The sequence below is a fragment of the Rhea pennata genome, chromosome 12 (assembly GCF_028389875.1).
Source record: "Rhea pennata isolate bPtePen1 chromosome 12, bPtePen1.pri, whole genome shotgun sequence".
Taxonomy (NCBI): domain Eukaryota; kingdom Metazoa; phylum Chordata; class Aves; order Rheiformes; family Rheidae; genus Rhea; species Rhea pennata.
Genome location: NC_084674.1, coordinates 6,568,349 through 6,587,714, shown reverse-complemented (window position 1 = coordinate 6,587,714; position 19,366 = coordinate 6,568,349). Strand labels below are relative to the sequence as shown.

Below are 19,366 nucleotides of genomic sequence, written 5' to 3'. Positions count from 1 at the left end.
CATAATAACTAAGACCAACCAACAAGTAAAAATCCTAGCTAGTTCCCTCAAAACACAAAAGAAAGGAATGTGCAAAGATATGGGAGAAAACCGAGACAGAAAGATACTCCTCTGATCCACAGTAGCCTGGATTTGATGCCCTTCCAGGTCTCCTCTGATAGCCATGTACTGACCTGGCTTTGGTAGATGGAGGAAGGAAATCAGTGGGACCGTGCAGGGAATTAAAGGGCTTCTGGAGAGCCCCAGCTGGCTGGATTCCTGTGAAGTTATTGCTTTTGTTAATAGGATTTGATTGTTATTAACCATATTAAGATGGTCACAGGCTCACTGAGATAGCTTATATATGAATAAATAATGACCTGCTGTGGTGATAGATGCAAAACTTGTCCCAGAGAATGAAAATCTTGTTCTCTCTTCCCTGAGACTAGCACAGCCAGAACTGCTCAAAAAAAGGAACTTATGTTGACATATTTAATTAATACAATAATACAATGTGTTTTGTTTCTTTGGATAAACCTCACTTTTGACAATCCCCAAACTAGAAGGCTGCTTCCTTTTCCATCCTGAAAGAGTCTGGGCAGTGCATAGCCTAACCAGTTCAATGGAAACACCTTTTTCCCTACCAAGGAAACAGCTGACAACTTGGGAAAAGGTCATATAAACTTTAGGTGCAAGATACTGTTTTTAATTCATGTCACCTACCAGTGGTGTCTAGTACCTGAACAATGCTTCCTGCAAATTACATTCCTGTGAATATAAACAGTTTATTAAAACTCCCATATTAATTATTTAAATGAGATTATAAATATTTGAGCAAGTCCATGCAAAAGGCACTCAGTAAATTATCATATTCTGTCTTTATTGAAAGTTAAATACAAAGTCTGAAGATTACCTTCTGTGTCTAAGACACTGCTGCTACCTGCCACAGCAAGGTCCGGGGTAAGAGCATTATTCTAGCTGGTGTCATAAAATGAAAAGCAGCACCTCAAATTTAAAGAGAATATGAACATTTAGGTCTTAAAGTGTCATACTAAATCTGACATACAATCAAATGGAAGAGGGTATAATTACACCTGCTCGTTATCTTGTGGGAGGAGCCATCAATTTCCAGCCTTGGCTTAGAGATCACAGTGGCAGAGCCTGAAGTACAGAGGAGGGAAGGAGATAAAGGTACTGGAGAGAAGTCTGGAGCAAGCGAAACACGAACTCAGCCACACAGGTCGATTGATTGAGAAGTCAGATACTCTAAGTGGTACTGCAATGAACATCAATCCTACAACTGTATGGCAGATAACAAATCCCCTTGCATTGCTCAGGTTTATCTAGAGGATTGGCTAAAAAAGAAAAAATGGCAAAAATCTCCCAAACCACTGAAATTCTTTTCCACCTGAAATGAAGCCTCTGGAGTTCCAGTTTGGCAATGTCTTATAGTGATGTTATGGGTTAAGACTCACTTTGTAGACGATTCCTTCCTTTGGGTTCCCATCTTGGTGCATGCAGTTATAATGGTCTGTCAGAGATGTTACCCATTACAAATGGCAGGTGCCAATCAGGACCAGTATTAGCTCTGCAGAATCCAGGCAGCGTGTTACTAAGCTGATTCAATAGAGAGACACATTGCATGGTGATCCCCTTCACCACAGGCTTCCTTCTTTATAGTCCTGTGTTCAAGGAGCCTCTTGATGCAGACACTAGAATTTCTTGAGCACTTTGTAAAGTTAATTCATGGTCATGCAGGACAGACCAGAAGATATCCATGCTGCAAAGCCTCTGACTGTGAGCTCATGATAGCTAAGAAAACCAAAGCACCCGTAAAAATGGATGTTGAGATGGACTCACCTCCAGGAGGATCAATGCTGCATATCCAGCATTTAGAGTTTTCCCAGTAATTTCCCGGTCCCCTGCTTCTCTTCTGCTGATGATCAGTGCTAAAGCAGAAAAATCAGATTCTTCTTGCCTGAGGACTACACCATAATGCCCAGAATTAGGGGACTCACTAGCTCATAATCTTTCCAATCTGATCTACTTTTAAACTTTAAAGTATCTATGGAAGTGAGCATTTAGAAATACAACCCAGCTATTTCAGCCTTGTGGTTGCTTTAAAGGGCTTTAAAAATAGGAACAAAAAAGCATTATAAAAGTCCATCTAAAACAACTTCTTGTGCTATTTGTTAGTAACTACAGCAATTTGCTGTATCTTCGTTTAGTGATGCATCTTCAGAGGGCTTCTATTGGATTACATTTTGCAACTGGCAAAGCAGATCATCTGCAAAACATTTTACACTAAAACGTGCTCAGATTTGGAAAAGAATTTGCACTGGGCCTGCTTGGGCTCCATTTACATTCACTTTGTATGAACATTAATGAGATCAGCTAGAACAAGGACAGATGTTTGCAAAAAATAAAATGCTAAACTGCTATTTGTAGTGATGAGACCATGTTTGCAGCTTCACCCCTAAGAATCATCCAACCACAGAGTGCACAGGAGACTCCTGCAATAGCTTTTCTTCAAAAGCACATCTTGTGAACCACAAACATAAGAAATAATGATCCTTCTATAACTTCAGGATTATTCATTCTGAAGAAAACAGAGTAAGGTCATCAGATAAGTTATTTGTTGGAAAGACTTAGAAGTGCAATCCAGGGATTCTTCTGAGGTTAAAAAAAATTACTATAAACAATAGTGAATTTCCATCTTTTAAAATACAACTCTGAGTTGTATTTTATTGAATGGAGGCAAAAGACAAGAGCTGTGCTAATATCAACACTGCTATGAAATTTCAAGTGCCCATTAATAGACATCTCAGCTCTGTAAAATGTTTCAGAGTAAGTAAATATTACGAGCACTGAAGGAAAATATAATCTTAAAGAAAAGCTTCTCAGTTAAGGTCATTTTGATATCCACTCGTGAAGTACAGTGTTTTTAAACCTTTCTGATATACTTTTATAATTCAGTGTTTGCCTATTCTCTTATTTTAAGCATACTGAATCAGTAATTAAGCTCTGATATGTAAAACAAACTGTTGTATACTCGATTCATCAATTTTTGTTCAATCTTGCAGTTCTTGTGGCGATTATACTGGTGTAGTTGCACTGAAATATCTCCAAATTTATCATGTCAAGATTATGCATAATATAATTTATAGTAATAGCTAGGGATTTGTTTACCAAAAAAACCTTTCCTTTAATCTTTAAAAAAAATTAGACTTGTCTTACATTATAAAACAAAAAGACTGGAATGAATACAACACTTCTCCACAAGGTAATTACTGATTTATTAGAAGCAGTAGGCTCATTTAATATAACCTTTGAAAACGGTTCCCTCCATAAAGGTTTTTAAGAGGTGCATTTTGAGAGCTGGACTACGGGGCTTTACGTGGGGATGTACTATTTATACCATAGGGCCTAGGAGCAACCCCCAACGCACGCGGGAGAAACGGGACTTTGCTTCTCTTCTCAGCAGAGATAATTACAAATAACCAAAACGACAAATAACTGACTGACCTCCTGGCGACGTCTGCAGGCTCTGCCTTCTGGTGGCACCACGCGCAACGTCGCGCATCCCGCGCCAGCTCCCAGCACCATCGCTGGGACCGGAAAATCTCCCTTAGCTCATCGCTTGGGAGTGAACTGCAGCAGGAGTGCCCGGGCTGGAGAGAGTTTGGGAGTTAAACAAGCCCCCGGGCCAGCGCCGAGGGCTGCTCTCGCGGGCACCCTGGGCGCGAGGTTGGGTGGGCTTCGTCCCACACCGCTCTGCCCATCAGACCGCAGCGCACCAGCGGGAAGCTAACGACAGCCGCCGCTGTCCTGCACGAGCGTCCGTCAGGTAACGGTTCGGCGCGTTTTTATTAGGCTGCAGGACGCAACCGGCAGAGTATTTTGGGACAGAAGAGAACGTACCACGAATGTATTGTGAGGCTTTAGGTCAAGCGCGGATGAACTTCAGCGACACGAGAGGTATTTTGAAAACCAGCGGTGGGCCAGCTAGGCAGCTCGACTACTACTGGAACAGAAAAAGCCACACGCGTGCCGGGCGTGCTCCGAACAGCCCCGGCGGACCCATCCCGGCAGGTGCCTCGGTCCTTGAACACGTCTCCAACCCCTCAGGGAGGAATCAGGGGCTCGGGCACGTTGCTAGCCCTAAATGTGCCAAAGCTGGTCAACCCCATGCGAGGTTCAGACCAGCCACGGTACTCCCATCGTTTTAAAGCCGCTAGGTTCTTGTAACAACCTCAAAAACATGACTTACTGTGATTCAGGAATTTTCCAGCTCCGATTACTGTCCTCCTTTCCATCCGTTTTAAGGTGAGAATAGCAGGTGGCTTAATGTACTTTGCATCTCTCAGCCGTCTCTCTTCTCCGAAGTTCCTTGAAATCCAGGTTGTAGGACAAGCATCGCCCTTTTCCTGCTTGCACCAACCTCCGAACATTTCTGCTTTCGGGTCTTTTGCCACTTCTTTTCCCCACAAGAATTTCCTCAGCAGCAAGTACCTCGCTTAACACTTGCTATTACAGATAAAGCCCTGGATCCCCAGCCACATATTTCAGCACTTTTGAAGCTTTGGGATCCAAATCATGGTATTAAGCCTTAAGCTTAATAGATAGAGGACTTAAAAAAAAAAAAAAAAAAAAAAAAAAAAAAAAAACTTAAAAAGACTTTAAAAGATAGAGGACTTCATATTTTTACAGGAAAACAATGACAGTGCAAAAACTTGCATTTTACAAGGAGTCATTTTCCCATGGGAAAACACAAGACTAAAAAAAAGCATTTTCTGTTGATCAATAACACATAATCATTTTGTGTATAAATTTCCACAGTCTCAAAGGAAGTATTTTCCTTATTTATTTATTTGTTTACAGGAGTCTTTTCTGTGGACTGGAAATAAATACTGTAGGATTTGTATACAAGCAGCAGCAGCATTTCAGAGCTGATAACTACCCAATATATTATGCATGCTTTGTTATGTCTTATTACTGCATTATATTTATATACATTTATTTATTTTCATTTTTTTTTTTCCAGAGAGTACTTTGCTGCTAAGCTATATTTCCTGGCACCTAATTCGTCCAAAATTTCTAAATAGATTCTCCCACTTAGAAGCTCATCTAGTGGATTTTCCCTTCCACCTCGCTATGAGCGGCCTCCTGGGGCACAGGACATCCATGCTTGAGCAAAGGGCAAGTTTTATAGATGCCAGATCTGCCCCAAAGCCCCCCCCCCCACACACACACACACACACAAAAAAAAAAAAAAAAAAAAAAAAAAAAAGAGGATTTTTTCCCCCTTTTCTTCAGTAGTTGTTGGATCACAGACCCTGAATGTGGTTCTTTGGTTTCTAACACAAAAGCGAGCCGTAATTGTTCCTCCTGGGCGTCCTTCTGCTGTCGCGAGGGAGAAGGCAGAGTAGCAATTACGCCTTTGGTTCAACGCGGTCCGTTCCCAGCACTAATGGTTGTGCGAGCAAACAGCTCCGCAGCAGCGTCAGCACAACAACAACTCATCAGGGATTTGTGATTTGTGCTCCCTGCAGCAGCCAGAGAAGTGACGCCGCAAAGCCACCTGCAAACCTCTGCGCGCCCAGCTCGTCCTCCTCCTGCGGCCAGGCTCCTCTCGCTCTCACCCATTCGCTTTACTAATGAATTATTGTTAATGGAAAATTAACAGTATTTCCTCCTGCATGGAGGCATCTTCTCTGGTGGTGTGCTGGTCCTCAGCCCTGGCCTGAAACATATGCAACTACTCATAAGCAGCTTCCTCTTTCTTACCAAAAATGCATAATTATGCTGCAGTTCACTGGCATTCCATTAAATATATAACAATAAGCTTAAGCATCACCGGGCTATCTAGAAGCCGTTCAAATAGGAGATAAATAACACTGCTGAACTGCACAAATCTTTTATCAGCCTGCTCTCAGCTTTCTTCTTCAGTGAGGGATGGATTTAGTTCAAAACTTCAGTAAATAAATAGCAGCAATGGGTCTCCCTGACCTACAAAAGGTCATTTTCCCCCATATAGGCTGGGAGGGGATTTTTCATCACCTGTATTCATTTTAACCTCCTGCGTGTGAGCATTTCAGGTTTGCATTAGTCTCATTAACACTCATTAGCACTGGCAGGTTGCTTTCAAATGACCCCTTCTCTTTGCAGGCAGGTTATGTCAATCACCAATAAACTCACATGTATACAGCTCTAAATAACCTGTTTTCTCAAGGCTTCTTCAGCCTTTCATTGTATGAATCAAATTTCCAGGTAGATATGCAGTAAAAGTTTGGTGAAAATATGAATTACGATCCATAACTATCAGAGAAACATGTCAAGCACTGGTCATGTTTGAGATCAGCAGACTGTGGAATAATTAAAAAGTCACCAACACCATTTGAGAAAAAATATCAGGAAGCAATAAAATAGAGAGGCCATGAACAAGCTGCCAAGTACACTCTGAGTGAGCTGGGACCTGTGAGATCCCCGGGAAGGAGCAACACAACCTGCTTGCCTCCCAAGCCTGACAACATCTGGTACCTTCACTTTTTATCACCTTGAAATTTGAAACTGAAAAGCTGTCATGGGCTGAGCTGTAGACCCAGATTTTTTTTTCCTCAATGAATTTTCCTGGCTTTTGCACTTTCCAAGTTACTCAGTGGCAGGTCTTGCACTGCAGTTGGGATTTCACCTGTGAGCACCCACATGGAAAACTTGATTGCTTGAAATTCAAAGTCAAAGCTCAGTGACACCAAGTCCTAGGCGAATTCAAAAGATAAGTTATGCAAATACCACAGTTCTCCTTAAAGCTGGCATGATTGCGTGCACACACCAGGCTGCCAAAACAGCAGCTGACTCTCTGAACAGCAGCGTGCGCTTCCCAAGCGCTCCGAGGACCTGACCACTGCCACTATCAATGCACTGATGGACATGCAGATGCACATCCATGCACCACCAAGGTGCCACCTGTGAGAAATCAAGCTCCTCCCTCACCTGCAGGTGCTCTCCAGCCATATGCCTAAGCAACACTTGTTTCCCAAGGTACAAAGAGAGGGACATGGAAGCGGGACAAAGCTGGTCCCTGCCCAGCTAAGTGACAAGGCACAACTGCCCCAGGCTGAACTGCCCGGGAGCTCGAAATCCTCCAGCAGCTTCACAAGCTATTTTGGATGCAATCTGCTCCATACCAGACAGTCTCTATTCAGCCTAAGATGTCAAGCATAGGCTTAAGATGAATCCATTTGCTGAACAGCGATGGATTTCAGCTGATGCTTAAATACTTTGCTGAGCTGGAGCCTTACATTGGTGACATAATATCCAATGAGGATTTTCTAAAGCATGTTCATCATGGTCCAAACTATTTCTTTCCTAACAGTTAATAAGCTTAGCTTGCATCCAGTGCTTTAAAGCTTCCTGGCAGCACACTGACATTATGTAATTTTAATGTCACTACTTATTATCACAGCACTATCATTGCACAGTCCCAGTGCAAGACCCCAGTCCTGTAGCTGTTGCACAAACACAGAAACAAAACAGGTCAGTCCAAAATTGCTGCAATATAGTGTAGCAAATCAACAGGTCAGTAAATAAAATAAGTGGAAAAATCAGGACAGCAACAAGGTGATTTACTTACAGCAATAAAGTCACTGGCAGAGCTAGGATTAAACAAACCTCAGGAGTCTGGTTCCCAGGCCATTAGCCAACCCTATCTATTAGTCATATTATTAGGAGACATGTATACAACATGCTTCTGTCATTTTTCCAATTTACCTAGCAGTATGCCAACTGTTAGAAAATGGCAGTAAGTGTTTTTTTCCACTAGCGAGTCTTTTCATTCTGCTGAATTAGCACCCTTTTTGCTGGTTTGTACAGATCTTGAAAGGAAATTCTTCAGGGATTCTTTGCATCTAATCTGCCCTTTCCTATTTTATGTGTGTATTTTAATGCAGCCCACAGTTCTTCAGACACTTACTACGCTTCCAAAAAATATCATATCCTGGCTCCTGAATATATTGCAATGAAAAAGCAAGAACTCTGGAAAGGAAAAAAAAAAGACTTTAAATTCTCCTTTCTGCACCAATGAATTAATAAGATCAAAAAGTTCTAAAAGAAAAACAACATGATATTACTTTAACATTTAAAAAAAAACCACACAACAGAACAGGATCTGAAGCAATTTGGAGATACAATACATCATTTGCCAGACAGATTGCACTATGCTTGTATTTTAAATAAGGAGAAACTTCAGTTTTCCCAGCATTAAGAGAGGTCTGTTATCGAAGTCCACTAAGTATTACATTGGGTGAGCATTAGATTGATGCTTCTAAAATTGAGTCCCTAGCCTAATAGACTCCCAGTAGAAAACATCCTGTATTTCTCCTAGACGGCATTATTCAATCTGAAATCTTTTGTTTCATGTTGATATTCTTTAGCTTATCAAACTACTGCTTTACAACTCCCAGAGTAAATGATATCTCCGTCTGTGAAGTATGTAATCCTCCAAACAAGATGTTCTTCGCTCCTGTTCTGTCCTCCTCCTCCCGCTCCCATAGTTCATTCCGCACCACGTGGCATCCCAGTAAAACAGGAGAAACTACATGTCCCATTCAATTCTCTGAGTGTGCTTCATAAGGAATAGGTGAGCATGGGGCTACTCTGATTCTAGTTTGGATCAGTTTTTTTAAAAAAACAAAACCATCTAAAAAGATTTTATCTACCTCTTTGCTATTTCCATCGCCTAAAGCCTCCATCAGCGCAAGTCGCTCTCCTAGGGAGTTTGAACTTTCCTTTAATCTAATCCATTTAGAAAATGACTCACAGTTTATTGAATAAAGTGCAGAAAATTGATATCTTTTCATTAGGCTGACAGAGTCCTTTTCACTGCTGCATCTGTGAAATGTGTTCGCTATTTAGATTTTATTTATATCAATCTTCTGTAGCAGGAACTAGATTAAAATGGACTGCCTTGCACTTACCATAAAAACTTACCCGTTCTGCAGCGAGCGTCCTACTGCTTTTGCAAACAAACTCTCCCTGTTATTCCTTAGCATGACATGATACCTGCAACCACGAGGAAGCATGATTTAATATCTCTTTTCCTTTATATCCTATTTGCATATAAAGGTGTACTCTATCACAGGCAAAAAGAAATAGCTGCTGTGGCTTTATAACAGCAAATCCAGATGCAATCTTGCAACTTAATATATCACATTTCCCCTCAAAACCATTGAAAAATGCATGATGATACTTTGCTCTGCTTTGCATGCTTCAAGGTGTTCCATAAACATGAATTAAAGTTGTATGTTATGCTATGAGTAAGGTCAGACTGTTACATTACTAAATATAACATGTTTAGTCATATATAGCTTATTATATTAATTTCCTAAATAGAGATGCAAAGATGTTAAACGAGAATTGCATCTGTAAAAAAAAAAAAAAAAAAAAAAAGTGTCTGCATTTTTTAATCTATGCTTGAGTAGCAAACATGATGCAATTCAAGTGCTTAAGCTTTTTTGGGCTGCACATTTTCCCCCAGACTTTCCTCCACCATCTCCTGTTGATCACCTGTAAGAGGGCAGTTAGTGGCAGCTTTGAGGGACTGAGTAGGTGCAGTTCAATGCAAGATCAAGACGACTGAGAAACATATGAACCTCAGCAAGTTTGGGAGTTTTAACAAGTGGGGAAATTTTAATCAAATAAATTGGATATCTGCTTTACCCCCTCCCCTAAACATCACTCGATTCAAGGGGAAAATGACAGGATGGTTAATATTTTCATATTGATTTGATCTCAGTTTAGGTGTAGATGCTTGAGGGTATTTGGAACATTGTTACTGCAACCCTGTAATATGAAAATTTGTCTCTGAAATTTGAGGGGAAATTGTCCTCACCAGCTGCCATCATGCAGCAAAGCTTTGTACTCCAGATGACATACAAGACCAAGTCAAATCCCAGTCTCAACCTTTACACAAACTGAAAAGGTTCTCATGAACTTTGCAGGCTGAAGCCTGCTGAATTCAGTCTAACTTGAAAGTTCCCCGTAGCCATCCATGGCTGTTGGGAATATGTTTGGGAATACATTCATTTTAAAATGCAATAGTCACATAAACACTAGCAAATATAAGCTATTCTCTTGCTCATTCCCTATATGCAATGTGATCATCAGATCTCTTATCTGTATTTTATTTCTCCATTTGGTACGCGTGACTAGAAAGTGTGATTTCAAGCAGAAGCATTTTTTGTGTTCACTTAAGTAGACTAACAAGTTTAAATGTATCAAGTTAAATATTTTTTTTTTTTTTATCAGAAATTATTTTTCTGTAGCTTTGCAAACAGAGGTGAAGAGTCCAGCCTGAACTGGAAAAATGTCTCAACATTTTTTGAAGAAAGCTATTTTTCTTCCCAGCTCCATTAGCTGGATGCTTAGAGTTTAATTATTCCCATAAAAGATGCATTTGGGGGGGGGGGGGGGGGAGAACTCAGATATAACCAATCCCTTGTTTAAACCAGGAAGAGCTGAGGAAAAAGCAGGGGGGAAAAAAGAGCAAAGCTGAAGTAGTCAGGCCTCTCTTATATCACACCCTTCTCCTCTCCACATGGCTGAGGGTATCTGTCTGAGGGTATCCGTCTCGGTAAAGGTCAGTCTTGCATGAAAAAAACTCAGTACTTCATGTATTCCCCAGATAGCGAGCAAGAGCACAACGAAAATCACTCCGACACGTTACAAGCGTCTAATTCAGCGTGATGCGAGCGTTCGCAGCCCGTGGTGCCTGCTGCCTAACAGGAGTCTGTAATTGTCCTCTAAAATTAGCAGTTCAGGTAGCAGAGCAGCTCAGGTGCCTCAGATCCAGGCAATCTGGCATGCGGACGTGCCCGAGGGAAAACGTCTTAATTTTAGCAGTCCTCTCTCACGTGACCACTTTAGCGCATTTCAGAGCCACGTAGCCTGTATGGAGTGAAACTAAACTGTATTCCCCGGGGAACGCTTCCTCCCCCCCCCCCCCCCCCGCCCCATACGGGGATACCTAATCTCAAACACAGCAAACCGTGATTCATTTTAAAGCTTTTTCCTGCCTCTGAAGTGAGTTAGAGGCGTAAAACTTTGAAAACAAGTAAACCTCCAAGGATCAGCAGTGCCCAAGGAAGGCAACTGGTCCTAAAGATTAAAAGGCTCTTATTACAAGTGAAAAATTGCAAACACAAAACAACAAAAACAGATTTTCATCAGGCTTCAGCACCCCTCACCACAGCACAGTGCTGAGGACTAAGCCATAGCGAGTTTTGCAGTAATGCAAACTGAAAAACAGAAAACAGCCTCTTGACTTTTGAGTTTTTCCCATTTAACCTTGCATCTCTAAACTCTTTCCAAGTAGGGTTGTTGAGATCAGTATCAAATTAGTCACATCCACATGGGTCTTACGGTCTGCATGGTCTCACAAGAAGTTATTGCAAGACAAACGATCAGGCAGCATCTTTCCTAGCCAGGTGGGTGGGAGATTTTGCAGGGATGAGCTCTGTTCTGATAGTATTTGATGTGAGATCAGGGCTGTCAGATTTGTTTATACATATGGTATAAATCAAACTAATGTATAAAAGTGGTCACATTTATTCACTCAGAAGATCGAGCTGGCATCAGCAAGCCTTGGCTGGTTTCCGCTGCTAGCAACATTAGTGACTGCTCCATTAGGAAAGTGCAAATGCATTTGCTGCGCTGCCTTTGTGACTATAATTGTGCTGTGATCACCAATTAATATGTGCACTAAAATCCACACGCTACTAGTCAAATCAGTTGACATTACAGCTCAGTGGTCACTTTGCATTTGGTTTTATTTCAAGGTGAATACCCAAATACTTGGGCTGCATTTAGGAGCAGCTTCAATAAATGACTGCGTCATTTTAATCTCAATGAACAATATTGCTTCCCCATGCTGCTCTGTCAGTCGTATTCATCTCCTATCTGTCTTGCCTTATAAAGTCCCTGTACCAGGGCATTTAGTTTAGTGCTTTTAGCACCGAGCACTGTAGGATCCCTTTCCGTGCCTATTTAGTGCGTCTGCACTGCTACTAATAAATGATTATGATCGTTGCTTCTGACTCCACTCATACTCTGAATGCTTCACTGGTGTGAGGGCCAGTTTTTGGCAAAATTTGGCTTTTCCGCTTGCTCACTACACAATGCATTGCTGGAGTGCAGAGTCACCCCTCACCCCATGTGCTATTTTGTGCTAGCCAGCATAACCCACCGAACGTACTGACCGTATACCATTTGGATCAACCACATATCTCAACAAGGCAGCAGTCTGCTTTGTCTCGGTTATTTTAGGAACTATAGGCTCACCTTTTAGAAGGATGCATTAATCACACTTTAAAGGAAATAGAAGTGAATATAATGAATGTACATGTTGACCTTTTTTTGCAAGGTTTGCCAGTCTACATTAATCATCATTATTTCCCAGAGTTTACTAGCATCTTTATATAAAAAAATCAACTTCTTTACTGGGCACATGACATAATTTTGCATTTATTTAATCAATCTCAATTATTTTCAGGATGTGTTTCTCCCCGCTGTTACACTCTTACCTAAAGGATATGATATTTTGGCTTGGTTTAGGTGTATGCATAAGTTTTCCTTTTATAGAATATACATCTACAGTATAACACACACATTTGTTAGTCTGCAGCAAAGCAAGTTGGATAGGAAGTCAAGGCAGCGTTCAGGAGAAGAGGGAATTGGGTTTGGCCACCAGAAGCATGTAAAGCTGCTGAAGGTTGACCTGCTGGCAGTAGTTCATTTTTCATGCACCCCACTGGAAAACCCGTGACAAAATGCTTAAATTGGAACAGTCCGGGAAAAAAAAAAGGCAATTTTCTTTTTAGAGCTAAGATCAAAGGGGAACCATCTGTAGCAGTTAGGAATAGCATCACGGTCTAGTTCAGGTGGGATGACAGCAGGTTTGGTAGGGCAGCATTATGGGCATACGTGCACATAGATAACAAGCATACATGTCTTTGAAGACACGGTCACCTAGAGCCTACCTTGCCAAAACCAAAAGTGCAAGTCAAAATGTACCAAAAACACGAGTCTCTCTCTTTTGGGCCTTGCTCAGTCCCTTTCTTCAACCATCTCCTGTTCTCCCTTCCACTTAGAACCTTCTCTCTCATGAGGAAGTGAGGTAGTGTCTGAAAGTGTCTTACACTCTCGGGTTTTTCATTGTGGTTTAGTCACATGTGAGAGGTTAGAGAAATAGTCTCTTATGCAACTACTTAATTCACAGACCTGCAGATGAAGCCAGACTTACCAGCAGCAGCTATGTCTTTGGGCATTTCCTTAGGACTTTGTCTACAGGCATAGACAGATTACAGTCAGATAAGAAAAAAAAAAATCAAGACCTTAAATATAAACTCTGAAGTGTTCTTAAAATCAACACATGGACAACAGGCTGTTTTCCAGTGCTGAAATATGTAATACAAGGTTGCCTGCTGCTTCAAAGATATCTTATGTGCTTGAAGCAGCTATGCAATGAGATACAAAAGGGTTAATCACCCTATGACATGTGAGAAGCTTTGACAGTTAAGCTTCATGAATATAACTGTGAAATTAATTCTTACCAGGGAAAACAAGCCACAGAGAGCCGCTCATGCACCAACTAGTTGCAGTTTCCAAGGTCAGTTAATCAAAATCCACAGACAAAAAAAATGCCACTAAGATATAGTTAAGGTTATAGACAGATACCAATTCCCAGGCAGAAAAACTCCATGAAGATACACTCAAAGTTGTAAACATATGTGCCAGTGAAATTCAAACAGCAAGATCCAAACACTGATTATTAAGAATATTAAACATTTGGAAACTAAAAATAACTGCTTGAGGCAATATGCTTGATATAAAATTGATTATGGTGTTTCAGTTATCAGTCCAAAGTGGTACTGCTATTCAGCATTACCCTCTGTTTCTTGTTGTGGAACTCCTCACCACAGGGTATTGGGGAAACTAAAAGCCTACATAGGTTCAAAAACTGATGCAGAGATTTGTGAAAGAGTCAGCTGTAGGTATTAAAAGCAAAAAAAATCATTGATTCTGGGGGGTTCCTTCAGCCACAAGTCACAAAAACCTGGAGAATATTCCAGGGGAAAAAAGTTACTTTAAATTTGACTTATACACACTTATAAGTAAAAAACTTATACACATCCATGAAGATCTGAGACTGGCCACTTGCAGCTAATTTCAAGTGAAGGGTTTAAAACGGACACTCTGCCTCTGCAGTGCAGTGTTGGCCTCTTAACATGTTATTTAATTCAGTTTTCATTTTCACACAGCTATAAACATTATCTTTTCTCTTTTAGCTTCAATAGTGATTGGGAAATGGTGGTGCGAGATGGAGCCTTGCCTAGAGGGAGAGGAATGTAAGACATTGCCTGATAATTCTGGATGGATGTGTGCAACTGGCAATAAAATCAAGACCACCAGAGTAAGTCCTCTTTCTGTCTGTGCCCAGGAGGTGTTAATAGGAAAAGAGAACCACTAAGATAGCAGTTGATCCGTATCTTTTCCAGCATCATGCCTGCAGTTGCCTCAATGATCGTTGCATACTTCCACGGCTCTTCCAAGCTACCTCTGCATTAGCTATGAGCTGTTTGCAGCTGAGGCTTTGAGCTGAAACTCTACCCACTACTTGCATTTTGGGTCTTATTTCAGGCTAGCTCCAGCCCTGAGCACGGCCGTAACTTACCCCAGAGCAGGTATTAGGCACGTTCCTACAGTACACCTTGCACTTCACCTTGAAAGACCCCAATTTGCCCACTCTGATGTTACTCTGCAGCAGGTGGGGAGAACTAGGAGATTCATTCAAAAAGGCACTCAGAGGCAAATTTAAAAAGCAAATGTAATGTAAATGCAGCCCTCACCAACCAGGTTGCTATATCACACCCTGCCCCCAGGAGCAAAGCCTGTGAACATACCCTGGAGAGGCTGAAGAGTCAGGTGACACGTCCAACAGGTCGCGATGGCTAAGCTTCTCCCGCTATGAGATTCTTCGGATTAGAAGAAAAGAAAGTCTTTTAAAAAGGATTCTAGCTTTGTTTTTCCGTTCAGCAAACGTTTCACATACATCTTTGTCAAACTGCTACCTATACCTGTATTCAACAGTTTTAATTTAATTGTTTTCATACTACATGATTGATTCCTCCCTCCCCCCAAGAAAATTTAACACTTGAAATTCAGAACATGTTTTTGTGTGGTTGAGATTCTTATTTTCCACAAAACAGACAATATCTTTTGAAACTTGCTAAATGGAAAAAAGCAGGGTGCTCAAGAAACTTTTCTGCTGATTAACAAGTTCTACATGCAGGCACCCAACTAAAAATTCACAAGAACATCACATTTAGTGCCATAATTTCCTTACTTCTGTTTCCTATGTTCCCAACTCCAGTTATTTTTCATGTCTCCGAGGCCTTTTGTTGAAGGCGGAGATTTTAATGCAGCTCTTCTGAATGCTTTTCCTTCCCGAATACAATTTTATCCCAAGACAAGAATGATTTGTATTGCAGATTAACTCTGTTTCTCAAACATCATCTTCCAGGAGGGTTCATCTAGCCACCTCACTAAATTACTAAAATACCAATTAACATAGGAGGTTTTCCTTGCAGCAAGTGGCATCTGAAAACAGGATGCACATAACCACTTTGCCATCTCTCAGAGCAAAGCGTGGAAGGGCCAACCTCGATTCACACTGACACAATTTCTTCCCAGAGTATCATTGCTGCAAATTGCTCCCCGCTCACAGCTGCTCTCCACTGTGCTGGAACAGCCTTCAAAGACTGTGCCCTGCTGCACGTTCCTTGCAGTGGAACCAGAAAACCCCACTACTTGTCCTGTTCAGTGCAGCAATGCTTTTCTTGATGAATTAGGGATTTAAAAAGGAATAAAGCAAGATTCAAAATTGATGAGCAACATGCAGAATTATGCTATACTGCTGGGATTTATGTGATAAAAGTAGCACAAACCCAACAACACTAATGCAGTGCTCCTGAAGTCTGTCCGGAAATTGTATAACTTAGAAGAAACAAAGGGGATTCCTATGAACCTGTCCTGCCCTTAGCTCCCTCAACCCCGATCACATAAGCTAGTTTTTTGGCAGTAGCCTGCATCTAGAGGTGATCGCTAGAAATTTAACGGCTTTGTTAATATTCAGATGTATGGTTCAATCTATTCAGTATGCACTGTTGTACTTCATTTAAATTAAATACTTACAGAAGTGAGTGCTCATAACTGAAAAAATATTTCTGTCATTTACCCACAGGAGTTATTTTAATTAGCTTGAGAAGGGAGTACCTTATGGTGCTGCTTCCGGTAGGATTTTGCTTTGTTGCTTCAAAATATCATTGCAGACCACAATTGGCAAAGGCAACGTGACATTATGTGCTTAGCAACTGTCTCTTGCATTTTCTAAGCAAAATATCCTCCTTAGTAATCCCTGAAACTTTGCTCAAGTCCCTACTGCTGCGTCAAGTATTACTCTATGTTTATGTTGGTAGACAAGCAATCGGATCCAGAAACGGGCAATTATTTTCTTTGTTTTGTCATTTCAGATGGCATCTGAGAAAGATTACGCTATAATCTGTACTGCCCCCAATCCAGGCTACAAGATTGGGCCATGCATCTCTAATTTATATAGTTAAAAAAGCAGAAGCAGCAATGCAGATCAGTCAACATCCAGGATATATATATATATAGATGATTATAGATATAGATGATAATCACCATAGGGTGATTAGCCAAGAAACTAGAGCAAATCACCATAGGCTGTAAACACTTTAAGAGTTTTTCCTTCCACAAAAGTCAGGGAAGCAGCTGCTCAACAGAAATGGCAAGGAAAGCATTCATTTATAGATCACAAGATTAAAACATTTATTTATATATTCTTAAATGCTCACATTATACAAAAAGGTGTGTATGCACATATAAATATCTATGAATGCATATATATGATGTAGTCTTGCAGTGTACAGTATTAGTTCATGGCTGGTTCTCCAAAGGGATTAATACTGATTATTGGTAGATGGAGATCAGATCCAGTGAAGGCTTCACCAGCAAGACCTGCTTTCCTACATTTTTATGCATTTATTCCTGGATTTTGTCCTTTAATGTAGCTCACTAATGAAGTGGTTAAAGCCAAAGATGTAAAGCTCACAGCCTTCAAACTGATTTATTTTTCTATTGATAGAGCAGGTGACAAACACTGAAAATAAATCATTTGGCAACTCAATTGTTTGGTCCTTTTTTATAAAGGAAATACATAAGCACAAGTCTCAAAGCTTTCCTTGCAAAGCTTAGGCTCTCCCCCTTTGTCCCCAAGGGAAAAGCAGGCATTTCTTAGCAGCCACCACTCATCTCATACTACAGCAAACAGCCCCTGAAGCGACCGCAGTCCCGCGGCCCCACGGCACTGGCCACTGCTCCATCGCATGCGCAAGTACCTGCGGCAGCGCATCACCGAGCAAGAGCTGCTCACCCTCCCTGGGAGGGAAACAGCAGCATCACTTGTCAGCAGCAAACCAGGAGAGCAGAGCAGAAACTGGGGGAGGGAGGGAAACAAAACAGAAAAAAAGGATTTTATTTATTTATTAACTGTCTAATCAGGTTAGTAAGTCAAATGATTTTCAGTTAAAATTCTCCTCTGGAGCAGTGAAAAAAGCTCTGATTTTGGGATAACAGTCTGCAATTATGAGGTCAGCTGGAAGTAGCAGAGCACAAGGCAATAAATATCTCTTGCAACGAGTTATTGCTGCATTTCATCATATCGCCAGGTGCTTAGCTAATAATTTGTAGTCCTAATTTAATGCTTGAGCCTGCTCATATTCAAGTCAATTCGAGTTTCTTTGCTGACTTAATTGTCTGGCGAAGGGCTGGAGCCCTCGTGCCATTCATCTGCATGTATCAGTGCAGAGAGGAAGCAAGAGGAGAGCTATTTTTGCTCCTGGTAGGTCATTCTTATTTCAACATCCTAAAAAAACCCTCTCGGCAGCAGCGCTTCCTCCTAAAGCCATTAGTGCGCTCGCTTGGATCAATGCCGGTGTTTGTCATGAGGAGCGATGGTTTTACAGGCTGTTGTGCTACACAGGTTGGACTATCTCACCCGAGGTGACTAGATAAAATCATTCAGACTTTCTAGTTCATTTTGAGGTCTCTCACACCCCTCTTGCATGAGTGTGAGGACAGAACCCAAATTAACCTGAAAGGTGCTTCCACCCACGTCCTACACCAGGAGGAGCTACCACAGCCAGCCCAAGCAGGGGAAGGTCGTCAAGATTTTAACTCTTGAACTATCTGATTAGCAGCACAACACGCCATGGACTGCCCAGGTCTTTCTTTCATAAGATTTCGTATAACTGACTTCATGCTTCCCTCCTGCAGATCCACCCGAGAACCTAACAGAGAGCTGCCTGCATGGACACGGTGAGAGCCCAGCTGGCACATGAGGACACACTACCAGAGGTTTAAAGCCTCGCAGCATTTACAAGCCAAATGGATTTCTTATTTGCACTTTGACTGTTGACTAGATAACAGTGGCTTTACTGTGTGAAAAAGCATATTCTGTGGAAATAACACCCCTGATTTTTGACATCCTAAAAGCAAAGAAAACAGTTCTTTGGTAAAGTAGAAAACAGCACTATTATGAGCTTGGATCTACAATTTACTTTATACCATTTAAAGTGTATATATATACATATATATATATATAAATATATGATATTTTGAAATAAAAGCCTCACTCTTCAAGAAATTGAATACTACCACACTGCTGCAGCTGCTGTAGTTTTTTTTAAAAAACACACATGTTCTGGAAGATCCCTAACTGTTTCAGAGGGAAATCAGGCAGCGAAGAGGCAAAGCAAACCCGCTGCAGCACGAAGACATCGAGAGCTACGTGAATCAAACCGCTGCAGCATCCCGAGCTTCCCGTCCCCTTTGGCAGAGTATCAAGGGTGTTTCGTTGTTCCACTTCGTGTCCTGGAGGCTTTTCCCCTTGTGCAATACTAGCATGCTGGCTCTGCTTATGTAACCATACTCGATACTTAATTGATATCTAACAATGATAATTCTATCCTCTTCTGAGAAAATATTTTTAGAGCTATTAGATATTCCACGAAGAAGAGAAGGACAACTACTGAGTGAAGTACAGTATGTATTAGAGTTTATTTGGCAGAGTTTGGTAGACTCTGAGCTCCCTTCTTATTAAAGATGTGCTGTACATACAATGTCTTCAGGCTTTGTATAGCTCATAGAGACCATAGTAAAAACCCAGTAACCAACTCCAGAGCTTTGCGTTGTTCACTCACTAGTTCTTTGAAACAAAGCTACATCTTGTTGTTCCATGCAAGAGGGGGTT

The 19,366-nt window shown here is 41.2% G+C and overlaps 1 protein-coding gene across 1 annotated transcript in view; it reads left to right on the top strand.

Moving 5' to 3' along the window:
* The window catches only part of TAFA1 (TAFA chemokine like family member 1), a 218,165-nt gene extending 199,757 nt beyond the window's left edge, over positions 1-18,408 (top strand). Inside the window, exons 3-4 of the mRNA XM_062585686.1 lie at positions 14,322-14,446; positions 18,391-18,408. Coding sequence (XP_062441670.1) covers positions 14,322-14,446; positions 18,391-18,408 — 143 coding nt within the window. The remainder of the gene's footprint in view (positions 1-14,321; positions 14,447-18,390) is intronic.
* Positions 18,409-19,366: the final 958 nt, after the last annotated feature.